We start from the raw sequence: 18,657 nt of genomic DNA, 5'->3' as shown, positions 1-18,657 counted from the left end.
TGCCTCAACGTCTGGACGTGTTGTCTCAGGGTCCTTGCCTTTACCCGGACCTGGATCGTCGTCTTTGACGGCGTGGCTCTTGAGACATCCCTCCTAAAGTCCAAAGAATTCTCTAGCTCTGTCATCAACACGATGCTTAGAGTGCGTAAGCCGGCTTCTGCTAGGATCTACCATATGTGGCATACATATTTCCAGTGTTGTCGTCCCAGGAATTACGACCCCCCAGGTGTTTCGCATCTCCAGAGTCCTGACCTTCCTTCAAGCTGGATTGGACCTCGGACTCCGCCTGGCCTCGCTGAAAGTGCATATCTCTGCACTGTCAGTATGGTTCCAAAGTAGAATTGCTCCGCTTCCGGATATCCACACCTTCCTCCAGGGTGTCGTCCGGATTCAACCTCCCTTTGTCCCTCCAGTGGCTCCTTGGGATTTGGCAGTAGTTCTTCAGGGTCCTCCATTTGTACCACTAGTTCGATAGAACTTAAGTGGTTAATAGCTAAGACTCTTTCATCTGGCGATTGCATCTGCCAGGAGAGTGTCAGAATTGGGGGCGCTCTCCTGTCTCTCCCCCTTCCTGATATTTAACCGGGATAGGGCTGTGCTTCGCACTCGCCCTGAGTTCCTTCCTAAAGTTGTTTCTAGTTTCCACGTTAATGAGGAAATTATAGTCCCGGCCTTTCAATCGGCAGGTAAGGCCTCTTTGGATGTGGTCCATGCCCTCAGGATTTATGTGGACAATACTAGTTCCCTCCATAAATCTGATTACTTATTTGTGCTCTATGGATTTCACAAGGATGGCCATCCAATAACAAACATTGGCTAGATGGCTTCATATGACTATCTCAGAGGCCTACACGCAGGAAGGCCTTCCTGTTCCTGCTTCTGTTAATGCTCATTCCACTCGGTCTGGGGGTCCCTCATGGGCAGCTCGCCGTGGCGCCTCGACTGTTAAGCTGTGTTAGGCGGCCACATGGTCTTCTGTCCAGACCTTTCTAAGTTTCTATGCCTTTGATACCTTCGTCTCTCAGGATGCTTCCTTTGGGCACCGGATTCTCCTCTCAGCGCAGGAGCGTCCCCACCCGTAAAAGGACTGCTTTGGGACAGCCCCAAGGTCTCCCTGTGGAGCCTATGAACCCTGAAGAAGAAAATGAGAGTTATGGTAAGAACTTACCTTTGTTAACTCTTTCTTCGAAGTCCATAGGGTCCACATGGCACCCGCCCTGACGCACCTGGCTTCATATGGGCTATGTTGCTGGTCACCGGTTTTCCGTCTCCTTCTTTGTGAGAATGTGCTTCTTGTGTGTACCAGCCTTCCTTCTCTCTTATCTTCCTCCAGCCTTTGGCTTATTACCAACTGAGGTGCCCCTGGCTCGGGGGTGGGCTATAGGCCCGGATTCAGTTCCATCACCTACACCCCAAGATCTCCCTGTGGACCCTATGGACTTCGAAGAAAGAGAGTTAACAAAGGTAAGTTCTTACCATAACTCTCATTTTACAGATAGTACTTTGCATTCTAGCCTTGGGTTATAAAGAAACTCATGGCAATTTCTGAAAAATGTCAAAAAGTGCAAATGTTGTGGGCACTGTACATAAACATCACAGATGTTGAAATAAGAATGTGATGAGGCCAAAATTAGCAACATAGGCTCTGCTCAACTGTAAAAATATCTTAGCAGTGCAGGGGTTATGTATTGTAACTTTTTAATGTATTTACTTATGTTACAGAATTTTCAGTGGAAGAGAAAAAACGTTTTGTGTCTTCTATTACCTCTAACTGGCTTCAGATGTTGGTCGCAGAGGTGATTTTTAAGAACCTTTACATAGGTAACAATATAAAAATGTCATCTGACCCATTATCTTTACAGAAACTGGTAAGTGCAGTTATTTTTATTTATTTTTTTACTTTTATGTTCTCTGAGTTCTAGTCTTATCAAGACCATGTAGGGAAATAGAATATTAATCCAAAAACAAACATTGATTTCTATTGTCAGTAGTGAAGGTAATAATTGTAGGCAGGGAAGCCAGATGTTTCAGCCCCTAGGTGTATTACTGTGTTTATTAATGTAATATTTAATGGAAAATATAAAAATTTTACATTTAGTTCAAAGAAATGTCTCTGTTTATATTGCAGTATAGTTTAATTGAAAGAATTTTGTGATGCAAAAAAAGGTCCAAGGATTTGTGGCATTTAGGGGTCCACCCAACAGGAAATAATTGCTTGGCCTAAATGAAAACATTTACAATCCTTGATTTGGTGTGAATACGTATAAACAGCTGTGAAATATATCTTTATATTGTTCATGGTCTGTTCTCACTAGTTGCAGTATCTAGCACTATAATTTACATTTTCTCACATAATTCACCCATGCTAGAGAATGATAAAGATAGAATATAGTTCAGTTGTTCATACACCCTGGACTTGCCCTAGTCCCAACCCCTCACCCATGCAACAATTTGTCAAAGTGAATCCTGTACAAAACACAGGTAAGTGACAGGTTAATGGCTTTTCTCTCACTTTAAAAAACAAGCTGACAAAACAAAAAAAAACATATACAGATTTGGACAATTTTGTTGATACCCTTACACGAAAAAAGTAGAACCCATAATTTTCTCTGAAATAACTTGAAAGTGACGAAAGTAATTGGCATCCATCAGTGTTTATCAAATATTTAATAGAAATCAGAGTTTGCATTTGATTTTTGATTCAGCAGAATATTTAAAATAATAAAACAAATGTAAATAGCATGGACAAAAATGATGGGACCCTTAGCCTAATACTTGAAGAACATGTAGAGGCAATCGCTATAATCAAGCAATTTCTGTAGCTTTCAGTGAGACTTCTGCACCCTTCAGCAGGTAGTTTGGCCCACTCTTCCAGAGCAAACTGCTGGGTGCCTTCTCCAGACTGCATGTTTCAGCTCTTTCCATAGATGTTTGATATGATACAGATCAGGGTTAATAGAAAGTTGTAATTGTAACCTGCACAGATTCAAGGCACCCAGCGCCTGTCATAGCAAAGCAGCCCCCAAACATGACCTCCTCTATGTTTCACAGTAGGTATGGTGTTCTTGTCTTTTGAAAGCTTCATTTTTCATATGTGAACATAGAACTGATGTGACTTGCCAAAAAGCTCCAATTTTCATTGATATGTCTAAAGGACATTCTCCCATTCTGGCTTTTTTATGTTGTTTTTTTCAAAAGTGGAGTCCTCCTGGGTCGTCTTCCATGAAGCCCATGGCCGCTCAAAAAGTGTCGATTTGTGCGATCAGACACTGACGTACCCTGACCTTGGAGTTCTGCGTCTCTTTGGAAGTTTTCTTTGGTTCTTTTTATACCATTCCCCTTATCCTTCTGTTTAATCTGGGGTCAGTTTTCCTCTTGCAGTTGCATCCAGGGAGCCTGGCTACAGTCACATGGACTTGAAACTTCTTAATAATATTTGCAACTGTAGTCACAGGAGCATCAAGCTGCTTAGAGATGGTCTTTACCTTTAGCATGCTTGTCTATAAATTTCTTTCTGATCTCAGTGTGGTGCACACAGTGATACAGATGTGCCCTGTTGCACCTAGCCTCAATACGCCATGCGAGACACCCAGTGCGAGTGAGCCGAGCAGTGTAGAATATTTTTCCCCTGAAAATGCGTCTTAGTCACAAAAAGATGCGTCAAGCGGCTTCACAAGACTGCACTGATTAATTTGATATGCGACACTTGTATATCTGTGTACCACTGAGTCTGAATCTGTATCTGAAGAACTTGGCATGGAACTTGGTACTTGGTGTGGAAAAAAATTTGTGGCCGCTGCATCGTAGCACTTTGTATACAGATTCAGACTCAGTTGCACACATTTCTTCTTCGGGGTCCATGGGGTCCATAGCCATTACGTTGCGGGGAAGGGGGGGCATGTGGTTGGAGTGATCCAGGCACCAAACAGTTAAAACAGGCTCTCAGCTCCCATGATGCACTGGGTCTTCCCTACATATACCCCGCCCCCGGCTACAGGCAGTCAGTTGTTCAGTTTGGTGTGAGAAGGCACCTTATGGACAGTGGGACTGCAGGAGCAGTCCCAAAGACAAGTTTTAATTTTTTTATTTTGAGCAAGCGGCGCGTGCTGTGGATGGGGAACCTGAAGCAGCTAAGCATCTGATAGGAGACACCCGGGTCGCTGCTCCATCTACCCCCGCCGGCGCCGCAACACTGGTGTAAAGCCAGTGATTTCAGCAGGGGCTCAGGGCCCTGGACTGTAATCGGGATACAGGGTAAGGGTGGTTTCGGTGGCCGCTGACACCAGAGCCACGTGGCGGTCCGTCCTCCGGTGGTAGAGACTGGCTGGCGGAACGCCAGGTAGATTGCCTCCCACACTAGACCACTGGGACTTGACGGATTCCTGACAGCCGGGGGGGGGTCAGTGGCGGCGGCTATGTCAGTGAGCCGGGTGGATCCATACAGCATATGGGAGGTTCGCTCTCCACTGGTGGCCCCTCCCCCAACCCTCACGCCGGCCCTTCTAGGTGTCCGCATCTGGGTTACTCCTCCCAGCCTCCCTCTATATCAGTCTCCCTGTATGCCTCTCCCATGGTGACTGGTCATAGAGAGCTCTATATCCTACTAGGCCTGAGGCTGTTCGTAGTGAACTAAGAGCTTAAGATGCATATGCTCATATAAGGGGGTATATTATGCACTGCATGTGACTTTGAAAGCTGCTGTGTGTGGTATGTCTTTTATGTCTATATATAACTGTCAGTCTGTTAACCTATCACTGTTGTTTCTCCTTATAACCCTCTACTACAGGTGTGTGGGGTAGTTGGGGTGAAACATTGTCACATGTGTGCTCAGAACTTTGCATAAAGTATCATTATGTATAAAGTGTCTGAAAGACAGGTGGCGGAGGTCCCTGTACTGGTGTCATGAGTGGCCTGCACAGCGGGGTTATCCCCACAGGATTTCTTACAAAATGGATTATATGGTCACTGTTTTAAGGAGTCCCCACCTCAGTCAAACTTACCAACCTCTGGACAAGAGTCCCCTTGGGCTTCTTTTTCCCAGATCATGGCACAGGTTGCAGAACGATTGACAGCCCCAGTGGCCCCAGTGAAGAGATATCCTCAGCAGCTGCAACCTGCTATGTTTATGCCCCCTATGCTTCCATCTTGGATGGACATGTATGCGCACTCTGGTCAGGGTATGGCTTCATCTTCAGCAGCTTTCAGCAACTGCTACAAGCAGTTAGAATAGTGCAACCAAAGACCAGAAGGCATTCGGCCTCGCACGCAGGCCAGGCCACAGACTCCGGTACGTTCTCTGATGAGGGTGAGGAGGCGCATGATTCCTCTCAAGAATATTTTGGGAGAGGATGGGGGATCATTTTACAGCAGCAGATGTCCCTTTTTTAATTACAGCAGTCAAAGCTGTGTTGAGCATAGATGAGGGAGAGCCACTGCAAAGAAAGGCGCCTGTATTTAAGCGCCAGAGAGTGGTGAAGGCTAAATTTCCCAAATCTGACTACTTGTCGGAACTTATGGGGGAAGCATGGACTACTCCGGATAAGAAGTTCCATCATACTAAAAAGGTTGCGGCCTTATACCCTTTTCCGTTGGAGCAGTGTGCTGAATGGGAAATTCCGCAGTCAGTAGATGCATATGTAGCACATCTGATAAGGAGTGTCACATGGCCCATACCATCCGCATCCTCTCTTAAAAATTCCACGAATAGGAGGATGGAAGCCTGTCTCAAGGCCATCTCCTCGCCCTCAGGAGCGGCCACTCGCCCAGCTATGGCTACGGCTTGGGTTTCCAAAGCCTTTGAAGAATGGATGAGGACATTGGCGGAATCTCTGCCAGAAATATCCAAGGAACAGCTGGAGATTATTTCCTATGTCAAGGAGGCTGCATCCTATTTGGGAGAGGCAGCATTGGATGCTGGTATGGTATATTATCTTCTAAAGCATTGGCTGTCTCGATTGTGGCCCGCAGAGCCCTGTGATTAAGGGATTGAAAGGCGGATGCAGGGTCCAGGAAGGCCTTAGAATCCCTTCCGTTTACGGGAGGTATTCTGTTTGGCATGGAACTGGACAAGATTGTGGCTACGGTGGCAGCGTCTAAAATGGCTGGTCTACCCTCAGCATCTGTTGCCAGACCTAAAAGGTCGTCCTTTCGGCCGCAGGGGAAGGTTAGAGGTCAGTCCTCATCTAGAACCAGTTCTAGCACAAAACCACTATCTAAGAAACCCTGGCCGAACAATCGTCCGGCTTCCAGGTCCCAGGATAAACCTGTGGCCTGATGGGGCGGGCCTTCCCCTGGTGGATCCCAGGTTAGGAGGCCGACTTCTTCAGTTTTCAGACACCTGGCATCTCACGACAACAAAAGCCTGGGTTCAGGAAGTAGTCTCCCGGGGATACGCCCTGACATTCTGGAGAAGTCCTCCCAAGAGGTTCTTTTGCATAACTCAGGCAGTAGGTTCTGCAAAGGCCTTGGCCCTCCAACAGGCTATACAATCCCTGCTAATGTCAGACATGATTATCCAGGTTCCAGGGAATCATTTACGGAAAAGTTATTATTCCAACCTATTCTTGATTCAGAAACCAAATGGGTACTACCGGCCTATTTTGAACCTAAAGAGGGCTCAACACATTTATTCGGGTGCCCAGGTTTTGTATGTAAACACTGCGGTCGATTGTGTTGGCAATGGAGCCGGGGGATTTCTTGGTATCCTTGGATATCCAGGATGCTTATCTGCATATACCAATTACACCATCCCACCAGCAGTTTCTGCGGTTTGCTGTGGGGCAGAAACTCTTCCAGTTTCAGGCACTGCCTTTTGGATTATCAACAGCCCCTCGGGTGTTTACCAAGGTTATGGTGGTGATGAAGGCATGTCTCAGGCGCCAGGGCATCAGAATTCTGCCATACCTGGTCGATCTCCTGTTATTGGGACAGTCTCCACAGGAGTTGCAGTATCATCTCGGACTGACAGTTTCCTGTCTACACAGTCACGGCTGGATTATAAATTGGAAGAAGTCATCACTTCTTCCAGTGCAGCAGATGGTACATTTGGGGGCACGCCTGGACTCCTTGGCGCAGAGAATATATCTGCCGGAGGACAAGATTGCGGCCCTTCAGTTGCGGATACGCAAATTGTTTCACAACAGGCTGGTGTCTGTGCAGTCAGCAATGCGGGTGCTGGGGTCGATGGTGTCCACCTTCAGCATGGTGGAATATGCCCAATTTCACTCCAGACCATTGCAGCAGTTGATCCTCTTGCTCTGGAACGGGGAGTACCGCTCAATAAAATCTCAAATGATACATCGCTCACCAGAGGTTCGGTTGTCCCTGTCGTGGTTGCAGACGTGCCGTCTCAATCAGGGTCACCCATTTTGGATTCCATATTGGGCACTCCTTACGACCGATGCCAGTCATCACGGCTGGGGGGCGGTGACAGGTCAACACACTTTTCAAGAAAGATGGACAAAGGCAGAGAGTCATCTGTCTATAAATATCCTACAACTGAGGGCAGTATTCAGAGCGTTGGTGCAGGCTCGGGGAATACTGAAGGGCAGGCCTGTACAGGTACAATCCGACAATGTCACCACGGTATCTTACCTCAAACATCAGGGTGGCACACAGAGTCGGGGGGCCATGGCAGAAGTATCAAACATTCCTGTCTGGGCAGAACGTCACCTTCCAGCAATATCAGCCGTGTTCATACCAGGGGTCCTAAATTGGGAAGCGGACTTCCTGAGTCAGCAGAATATAAACGCCGGAGAGTGGGCTCTGCATCCACAGGTATTTCAGAGCCTGGTGGACAGATGGGGTCTTCCAGAAATAGACCTCATGGCCTCAAGGCACAGCCACAGGGTTCCAGGTACGGATCCAGGACCAGGGATCCGATGGCCGAATTTGTAGATGCTCTGGTAGTGAGGTGGAATTTCAGACAAGCGTATCTTTTTCCGCCTTTGGCTCTTCTTCCCAGGGTCATCAGGAAGGTCAAGCAGGAAAGCGGTACGGTAATACTGATAGCTCCTGCTTGGCCCAGACGCCATTGGTACACTGATCTACAGAGTCTCTCCATAGACACTCCGTGGCCTCTTCCTCTAAGGCCGGAGCTATTAATACAGGGTCCCTGCTTGTACCCGAATCTTCCTCGTCTGTCTTTGACAGCATGGCTCTTGAGGCCTCCGTCCTAAAGACAAAGGCTTTTTCTGATTCTGTAATACGAACAATGTTGAGGGCACGAAAATCTTCCTCTGCCTGCATTTATTATTATAGAATTTGGCACTAATTTTTTCAGTGGTGTGAACTGAGAAGTGTTCAGGGTCTCTCGAGTGCTTTCTTTTCTTCAGACTGGTTTAGAGTGGGTCTCTGTCTGGCCTCCCTAAGAGTTCTGGTTTCTGCACTTTCAGTTTGGGTTCAGCGGAAGATTGCCCCGCTGCCTGATGTAAGGACATTTTTTCAGGGTGTTCTAAGGGTTTAGCCTCCCTTTGATCCCCCCGTAGCCCCGTGGGATTTGACATTAGTTTTCAGGGCTTTACAGGCTCCCCCATTTGAACCCCTGAAATCAGTAGACCTCACGTGGTTGACTGCAAAGACAGTTTTTCTTCTTGCTATCGCCTCTGCCTGTAGGGTCTCTGATTTGGCCGCTCTTTCTGTCCCCTCCCCCTTTTTGATATTCCATCAGGATAGAACGGTGCTGCGTACTAAAGCGGGATACCTTCCTAAGGTGGTATTGCGTTTTCATATAAATGATGAAATTGTGGTCCCAGCTTTTCAGACTTCAGGCCTCTCTGTAGGTGAGGCTTCTCTGGATGTTGCCCGTGCGCTACGTATTTATGTGGATCGCACCAACAACTTGAGGAAATCCGATTCTCTCTTTGTGCTATATGGCTGTCATAAGCGTGGCTGGCCAGCCAATAAGCAGACTCTGGCCAGATGGCTTCGTATGGCAATTTCTCAGACATACACTCAGGCCGGTCTGGTGGTGCCAGACTCGGTAACTGTGCATTCTACACGGTCAGTGGGACCTTCGTGGGCGGCTCCCTGGGGTGCCTCTGCGGAACAATTGTGCAAGGCAGCCACATGGTCTTCCATCCACACCTTTGTCAAGTTCTATGCATTTGACACCTTTGCCCCTCAGGATGCTTCCTTCGGGCATAGGATTCTCCTTTCTACTAAGACACAGGAGCGTCCCCGCCCTTAGGGGAACTGCTTTGGGACATTCCCAACGAAATGGCTGTAGACCCCATGGACCCCAAAGAAGAAAATAAGAGTTATGGTATGACCTTTGTTTACTCTTTTTCTTCGAGGTCCATGGGGTCCACAGGACACCCACCCTAATGCACCTGGTGTTATTGGGTAATCTTTTTGTATCTCTGTGATTTCCCTCTTCTGTGAGAGAATGGTCTAGAGAACAAGGGTTTTTCCTTCTTATTCTTTGCCTTCTCCTGCTTGGGCTTTTGTAACAAACTGGGGTATATGTGGGGAGGACCCAGTGAATCCTGGGAGCTGAGAACTTGTTTTAACTGTTTGGTGCCTGGATCACTCCAACCACATACCCCCCTATTCCCCGCAATGTAATGGCTGTGGACCCCATGGACCTCGAAGAAAAAGAGTTAACAAAGGTATGTCATACCATAACTCTTATTATATACAAGTGTCACATATCAAATTAATCAGTGCAGTCTTGTGAAGCGGTTTTGTTGCATCACATTGCGACTAAGACTCATTTTCAGGCAACAAAGACACAAGAAAATTGCTTGGCCCAAGCCGAATCGCACAGTACCTGGCGCGCCGAGAAGGGCTGTTTGGTGTGACTGCAGTAATAATGTATAGGGACGCATCTGTACCAAATAGAAGAGTGACTAACTGTCTCCATTTATATAGGCTGAATGAATGACTGGGTGTGCTACTTCAAGAAAGCAATTAGTTTGAAATATCACTATAATCCAATTATTTATTATATTTTCAAAGGGGCACCCACAAATCTGTCCAGGCCATTTTAGAATATCTTTGGAGAATAAGCAATAATTTGTCTCTTTTCACAGTTTCTTTGCTTTATTCTATGACATAGCAAAGGCATACAGGTATACATGAGACAATAGCTTTTCATTTCATAACTTTTCAGGGGAAATGAAGCATTGTTTCAATTGAATGAGCTGTAAAGCTGGGTGTACACTACATGATGTGTGTACCCATCGCCGGCTCGATGCGTCGGTATGATACATAGCACCATCCTTACACACTGTGCAGTTGCAGTGGAGGACGGCGCAATGTGAAGTTCCATGCTGCATTTAGCAGCATGGTGTTATTCATAGCATCGTCCCATGCGCTGTGCTGTACAGCAGATGGACCGATGCGATGAAAGACCTGCGGGCACAGGCGATCGGGCGTACATATTATGCGATCCGCACAATACATTATTTCGATTACCTTCGTAACGGTATATCGTGCAATGGATCGCGTAGTGTGGCCTAAGCTTTAGGGTACCAACAAATTTGTCCATGTCTGTATGTTGAAATAAATAATGCACCCCCTTGTATAAAAGTTAATATCTGGTGTTTTATATCACATGGCTCTTTTGATAGTGTTGTTCAGCCTTGTGGTGTATTTTTAATCTTCTATTGTGTTTTGGGTGCATTCTGCCAGCTGTACGAAAATCCTTCCTACTGTGTAGCTCAGTGAATAAATGGATGCGGATCTACACCACAAAATGAGCCTTAATGGTGGGACTCTGCACCACGTTTGCTAACAAAATGAGTGCATGCCAAAATAAAAGTAGAAGCATGTAATTAAGTTTCTCATCCTTTGCCATTGTCTTGCTCAACAGGTTGCTCAGGAAACATTTTATACACTGTTAGTGCATATTTGAGATAAATGGAGCATTTTTGCTTGTAACTTTCTTGTTAAGTCGAAGCAATCACAATGTGTACAGTATGTTGTTTAATAATATTCTGTAATACATAGAGCCATAGTCATGTCATCAGATTACATGCAATATATTTACGTTCTGAATACAAAACTTAATTAACAATTCGAATGTAATTCTGAATCAAATCTTCAATTGGGTCATTGGACTTTTTGTCAAAATAAAAGGTGACAGATGAACACTTCAGGCCGTAGGTAGCAATGAGTCTTTCTAATGCCCTGCGGGTTGCCCTTGCTCATATTCCTTACCATGAGACCATTATAGAGCTGTTTTCTGTAGTGAAACTCCCAGTACTCCCAGGCATCCATTAAAAGGGATGTTTCAGGTTTTCCATGATTGTAGGTGTAGATATAAATGATTAATAATAGGCAAGTATACCTTTAGGCTTTTTTGATGTGTATGACACTCCATATACTGATTGAGTTCTTTAGACTAGCTTTTCAGTCTAAAAACAATACATTTTCCTTTTGTCTTAATACAATATTTCTGCCATCAGATCTATACATACATCCCAGCTTCATGGAAAGCTGGAACATGTGGCAAGGATGAAGTCCAGAAACTCAGAGCTAAAAGGAAAATAGGGCGGCCTTGCCTGGAGTCTCAAAGGGCTTTACTGATGCTAAATGGTGAAAATCCAAACCAAGGCGATGTGCTGCTTGATCTACCGTAAGTAATACCTATAACATCACCATTTGTCTGCTTAGGGGGACAGCTTCTGACCTGACACATATCTTGAACTTGGAGTGACCTTTGTTGTTGTCTAGAAATGAATCTGACTGTCAGAAAGCCTTTTTGTGTTTAACCTACAACACGTCTGAGTGCACTGTGATGAATTGCTCCGGAAGAGCCTGCAGACCTAGCCAGGGCATACTGCAGTGTGCGCTTACCGCAGCGTACCCTGCTAATTATTACATCTTTCCAGAAAGTGCCACCTTCTTGACTAATTACAAATTACATTCTTTTAATCTTTAAATATATTTCCTGTGCACACAGTCTATTGTCATTAAATGATGTTATTACATTGCACATTCATGGGAACCCACTATAATAGGAATGAGCAATTAAACATTTTAAAGCACAAATCTACTGTAAGTATAATTATGATAAAATCTGCTGGTTTGTGGCCTGACCCAATATTTTTCAGAATAGCCTTCAATATGACCGCCTCCAGGTGTCAGGTGCCCTTTTATTTAACTGAATGACTTAAATGCTTATTTCTAGTCCCTTCAACATGCTGCATGCAGAGAATTACAGGTGAACAGCGATATCTGGAAACAGTGTAGGTTTTTGTATGTGTTTCTACTTCATGCCCTGTAATAAATGAAGCTAGCTCCTTGTTTATTGCTATGCCTTGTTAAATATCCTGTTCTGCTTTAAGGAAAGCCTATATGGTTTAAGTTGAAGGTCTGCAGCTGTGTTTCACGTGTTGGCATTCTTACCTTACTAAGTTCTTCAGGCAAGACGTGTAATAGAATCGGTAATTATCCATCAGACAGGAGGCAGGTTGTAAGGTGGTGTCATGGTTTACAGGTGTGGGTCTATTCAGATGTAAAAATTATACTCCGGGAAAAGAATATTCTTGATACTTCCCAGGATGAATGACCTGTCTCAGAACCGGAGATGACCCCAAATTGATATCCATGTCTGCAGGTGTGTTTTTGTGTGAGAACAATCCTTGAACAAATTACAGAGCTTTCAGTAGTGAAGTGTCTGTCTCGGTCCAGGTTATGTGTTCAACATGCACATTTATTGTTTGAATGCAGTCTCCAAGCTGTAGGCCTTTAATCTTGGTCATTTCTTTAAACTACAGTCTTGCACAAAAAAAAAACCACACACACAATTAGAAGTGTAAATGCAGGACAAAATATTGAAGGTGCCTCCTACATAATTTTTGCAGCTGTCATTTATTTGTAGGGTGTCATAGTGCTCCACAGCGTCACACAGTGGAGAAACCAGATCTTGCATAAAACAGGAACGCACAATCTGTACACAGGGTTGTAACTAGCAGGGCTTGCAGGATGCCTGCATTACAGTATGTAGAAGTTGAGTGGGCATTTCAGTAATTTTCACCTCCCATCATTGCAGGGGCATATTAAAAGAGGGGGCCCGTGTGCAGTTTCGGTCCGGGACCCCTCCTCTCCACCCGGCAGCACAGTAGACTCCGAGCACTAGTAGATTCTAGCGCTGTGCCACATGCGTAAAATACAGGGGAATGTTTTCTGCAGTGTTTCTCAAATGTCTTAAAGGCTTCAAATTCTACATGTACGTTATTTCTTGTCTGTACTTAATATAACGTTATTAAACACTGCAGACATTCGGTTTATCAATAATAATAATAAACCTAATGTTTGGATAATGAGATGGCTGGTATCTGCAGGTTTATAAAATGCCAGATACAAACTTATGCTACTTTTATTTTCCTGCATTCTTGCTTTGTTTTTGTTTGTTTTTTAGCCAAGGTTCTCATTCCCATATAATTGTATTGAGTAATAAATATAATTGCTGTAATTTTCCAATAAGTCACTAGACAAGGTATTGATTAAGATTTTTGTTTGAGCAGAGTCTCCTCAAAGTTAAGAAGCAAAACAGGAGGAGGATCAATTTGCAGCACGGATAATAAGATGCAGCATGCTCGTAGACTACCATCCAGATGCCAGAAGACAACAGGTAAGGTATTTAATTCTAAATGTATTTTCTGTTATGGCTTTTTATATATGTTGCCTATATTATTTGTAAAGTGGATTTGTGGTTGTTATCTTTTGTAAACATGGGGCTGATGGATAGTGAGTGCTATTTGCGTAGACTACCTTTTGTGATGCCACTATTTGTATGCTCAAAGCAAACGCACGCTTATACTTGCCTGCAGACCTGTATGCAATTGCCCTATCTTTCTGTGTTTTTGAGCCATTTACACCCATTTTTCCAAGAACTCTATATAACAGCGCCAGACAGTTTATATAAAGTTGTATGATTAGATTTAAAAGTTGATTTAAACTACAATATTGTGTTAGCTCAACAGTTTTCCAATCCTGCCATGATAAGGTCCCTTTAAATGGCTGGTACTCTATCTATCGCACTCAAAGGTAATGAAAGATCAAGACAGCAATGTTAACAGCAACATTTCAGTAAACAAAGGATGGGTTTGCTTTGTTCTAATTGCCTATTTAGAAAATGATACCAAAATGTACCTGTAAAAGGAGGGTTCAACATGTCACATTTTCTGGATTTCTTTACTCATGTAGAGGTCAGTTAAGCTATTTTTCTGGGTCAGTAATTATCCTACCCATTTCCACAGACAAAAATCCAGAAAACATGACCTGTTGGGGGTACTTGTGGACTGGCGTTGTGAACCACTGTGATAGACTTTAGAAGAAATCTGGCAGCATGAATTAAACATATACTGTAGTGAAATTGGGGATGGGTACGGGATCTCGGCAGTCAGAATCCCAACGCTGACATCCCGACAGGGTTAGAATACCGGCACTTGTCGGTCAGTATTCTAACCCTCACCCTTCCTCCCCATTGCCTGACCATAACCCCCCCCCCACACAGTGCTTTATCTTAACCTCCCCCTCCCCGCACCCTAAACCTAACCCTCCCCCTTTAGTACCTAACCCTCCCCCTAGTAGTGCCTAACCCCTAACACTAGCCCTCCCCCCAACCCCACTTCGGGATTCTGGCAGTCGGGTTGTTATTGCAGTTCCTGATTGTTCAGTCTGACTCCTTGTATACGAAATCGGTATGAAATACGATTCCCAGCAGCGGCAGCCCGACAGATGGACAGATCCCGGCAGCGGCAGACCGATAGCGCTGGAAATCCCGATCGTCCTCAGGTAAGTATATACTAACCTAACCCTCCTTAGGGGTGCCTAACCCTAACCTACCCCCCCCAAGTGCCTAACCCTAATCCTCCCTGTAAACCTAAGTCCTCCGGGGGGGTGCCTAACCCTAAGTCCCCCCCGGGGGTGCCTAACCCTCCCTCCTCCTAGCCTAACCCTAACCATCCCGGGGGGGTGCCTAACCCTAAGTTTCCCCTGGGAGCCCTAAACCTAGCCCCCCCCGTGGCTGTCTGCTCGCGGTGCCCGGCATCCCTTCGATCGGGATGCCGGGCGCCTGTCTCCCGGCGTCGGGAAAATGACAGGCGTCTAGATATAGACGCCTGTCATTTAACCCATGCCAGGATAAAGCAATCGGGAAGCCGGCTGTCAGGATCACATCAGCCGGTTTCCCGTTTGCATCCTTTTGTATACTGACCTACTGTATCATCTTCGAACCCAGTGTGCTTGCTAAATCCCTGATCTTCTCTTGTCTGTGCTATTCTGGGCTACCTGCTCCGACCTCAGACCTGTGTACTGACTTCTACAGTCTCACCAACCCAAACTTCATATCTCCTGTGAAGGGGAAGGGAGGGGGGTTTGGGGTCACTAGGGAAAACTCTGCCTCTCCAGTTAGTCAGCACAGTAGTGTAGAGTGTTTGTTTCTTAAGGTGCATACACACTAGACGATATGCTCCCTGAGCGATCTAGTCTAGTGTGTACCTGGCAGGGTGTGCTCATGACATTGAGCACACCCACTGAACTATATCATTAACGATATTGTTCAGCGACGGGCTCTCTCCCCCATTCCCCAACATGCAGCAACCTGACAATATCAGCAGATTGTCCTGCATGTTTGCCAGATGAACGATAAAGACGAACGACCTGCGGGAACGCGCATCGTTGGTCGTTCGTCGTTATTGTTCATCGTTTTGGTAAAAAAATGGACGATAAAGTGAACGACTGAACGATAACAATATCGTTATCTTTCAATCATCCACTTTAATTGCCCAATGTGTACGCACCTTTACACTTTATGGCAGTGATTTTCAACCTTTTTTAACTCGCGGCACACTACACAAGATTTTAAAATTGCCAAGGCACACTATCCGGCGATGCGGTGTGCGCGGACTATGAAAAAACACACTACATTAGTTCCCACGGGAACAAAACACACTACATTAGTTCCCACGGGAACAAAACACACTACATTGGCCCCCAGAAGAATAAAAAACACACTACATTGGCCCCCACAAGAATAAAACAATCCCATTGGCTGGCCTAACAGAAAAAAAAAACCACATTGCTCCCCACAAAAAAAACAACCATACCACATTGCGCCCCACAGAATTGCTCCCCACAGAAAAAGAAACCTATGGCTGGCCCCACAGAAACAAAAAACAAAACAAAACACATTGTTCCCCACTAAATAGGCAAATATATGGCTGGATAACATATGGCTGGTTCTCACTAAAAAAATGACATGACTGGTTCCCACGAAAAAATAAACTATGGCTGGTACCCACGAAGAAGAAAAAAATGTCTGGTCCCCACAAAACCCACATTTCTTCCCCCCTTGTCACTCACACTGCAGCAGGATCGCGTGCAGGCGGGCTTCCAGGCAGGCTGCAGAGCCTGCCTGGACAGAGCGCGGGCTGGCTGATTGGCGTAGGGCGTTGGCTGGCAGAGCGGGCTGGAGGGCAGTGGACAACGCGGCGTGCGTGACCTGTGATGTCACGCCGCCGCATCTTTGCAGGTCACTACCCGGTCGCGCCTGAGTCTCCCAGAGGAGCTCAGCGGCCCGGGATGCTGAAGTACAGTAAAATGTGCCCGGTGGCTCTGACAGCCCCGCGGCACACTTCACAACCGGCCACGGCACACTAGTGTGCCGCGGCACACCGGTTGAAAACCGCTGCTTTATGGTATCTAAATTAAGTGTTTATTTGGGGAATGCGATAGCCCTTGAGCTTACAAAACTGACGCCATTTGGTTACTCCAGCATCAACCCTGCCCCCTTTTTTAACATTTATTGTTAAGCCAGAAACCTGCTGGAAACACCCCGTAACGCCGGCGCTGTTGAGCTTTCTAACCCGCCACACATTGCCGGCAAGTTGGAGTATTGGAGCCAAGGTCACCACAATTTTCTGTTACATTCTCCTTATATATGCAATATTGGAACAAGAGTATTGTAGGTTCATAGATTATTTTTTCAATATATGATTCAGCTCACACCACATGCAATAGATACAAAAGATATAAATAGTATAATACAATAAAGTTTGGATAACCCTCGTGAATAAGTCCACAATTTAAAAGTGTTAGTATGAGATCCCTTTAATCCAATGGTGAGATTCCACCACCAGCAATCCCCCAAACATGATCTGCTTACTGAATAGTAGATTATTATTATTATTACTATCAGTTATTTATATAGCGCACACATATTCCGCAGCGTTTTACAGAAAATATTTTGGCCATTCACATCAGTCCCTGCCCCAAAGAAGCTTACAATCTATATTCCCTCTCACATGCACACATACACACTAGGGTTAATTTTTGTTGGGAGGCAATTCACCTACCTGTATATTTTTGGAATGTGGGAGGAAACCGGAGCACCCGGAGGAAACCCACGCAAGCACAGGGAGAATATACAAACTCCACACAGGTAGGGCCGTATTGGGAATCGAACCCACGACCTCAATGCTGTGTGGCAGTAATGCTAACCATTACCGTCTGTGCTGCCCAAAAAGATAAACATTGTCTCTAAGACGGGTCTTTATAATTATTCCAAATACTTATATTATATTATTGAAGGATTTTCATTGTAGTTCTACATTTGCCCAATAAATATGTAGTGTTAATTCTAGCACCCTGCACCTATCACAACTCATGCTGTTCCTCTTTCCTGCCTGGGGTGTCGCTCTCTGCTCTGTTGCTTGTAGCACACTCAGCTGATGCAACAAACTGCTAAGACAGAACCCCAGGCCGGAAAGATGAGCTGCACGGGTTGTGACAGGTGCAGGGTGCTATAATGAACACTAAGGGCAGTATTCAATTTGAAGCGAAAACTCGTAATTTTCGCCTATTGTCATTATCCCCATATTCAATTACAATTTGTAAGAAAACTGGGATAAGTTTTCTCCAGTGTTTAGCTGGCGAAAAAAAGTGCAGAATTGGGATTTAGGGATGCAGGCTTACAAAAAATAGCCTGCACCCCTGGGAATATCCCCTAAAATTAATGTATGTCAAAAAAGTGAGAAAAAAAAAACTGGACACCCCAAAAAAATATTTTACATTTTGGGGTTTAAGCAAAAAAAAAAAAAAAAAATAGGGAAAAGACTTCTTAAATAGCTAATTTAAACCAGAGGGGTTCCAAAGTATGCAGCAGGTGTTTTCTTCAATGCAGGTAATAGGGGCAGGTGTATTTTTGCAGAATTTAAAAAAATAATTTTAGGGACTTAAAAATATGCTTGCACCCATATCAAGTACCCCAAATTTGATGGGCATAGTTATTTTCCCCCCAAAAAATTGGTAAATGCTTTTCTGCATCACCTTCTTCAAAGCCGCATTTATGCACCTGCCGCGGCTATTTAAAACGGGGGGTACCCATAGTGATCCCCCATGTCTGGACATTTTAGGGGGGTCCAAGGATGATTCCCCGAAAATTGCCACATTTTTTCGCCGCTTCCAGTTTTTCGCCAGGTCCCGATTTCGGAGGATGTAATAGAGTCCAAGAATATGCAAACTCGCATGTTTTTAGACTCAAAAAACTCTCACGATTTAAACTCATACATATGTTTTCCCATTTTGTAGATAAAACTCAATCAATGTGAGAGTTAACTGCTAAACTCTCACCCTATTACATTTGACCAATAAATATGATTATACCATTATTAGGTATAATATTGTCCTAAAGTTAGTATTCCTCTA

The 18,657-nt window shown here is 45.0% G+C and overlaps 1 protein-coding gene across 2 annotated transcripts in view; it reads left to right on the top strand.

Annotated features, from left to right (window-relative positions):
* Nucleotides 1-18,657, top strand: part of SLF1 (SMC5/6 complex localization factor 1) — a 168,460-nt gene that overhangs the window by 133,866 nt on the left and 15,937 nt on the right. For both annotated transcript variants that reach the window (XM_088444687.1, XM_088444686.1), the window contains exons 13-15: nucleotides 1,723-1,868; nucleotides 11,409-11,578; nucleotides 13,473-13,579. In XM_088444687.1, the coding sequence (XP_088300813.1) occupies nucleotides 1,723-1,868; nucleotides 11,409-11,578; nucleotides 13,473-13,579 (423 nt within the window). The remainder of the gene's footprint in view (nucleotides 1-1,722; nucleotides 1,869-11,408; nucleotides 11,579-13,472; nucleotides 13,580-18,657) is intronic.

This window comes from Taudactylus pleione, unplaced genomic scaffold (assembly GCF_031769625.1).
Source record: "Taudactylus pleione unplaced genomic scaffold, aTauple2 ptg000370l, whole genome shotgun sequence".
Classification (NCBI taxonomy): domain Eukaryota; kingdom Metazoa; phylum Chordata; class Amphibia; order Anura; family Myobatrachidae; genus Taudactylus; species Taudactylus pleione.
Note: the sequence above shows the minus strand (reverse complement) of the source record. Positions and strands in the feature narration are given on the sequence as shown.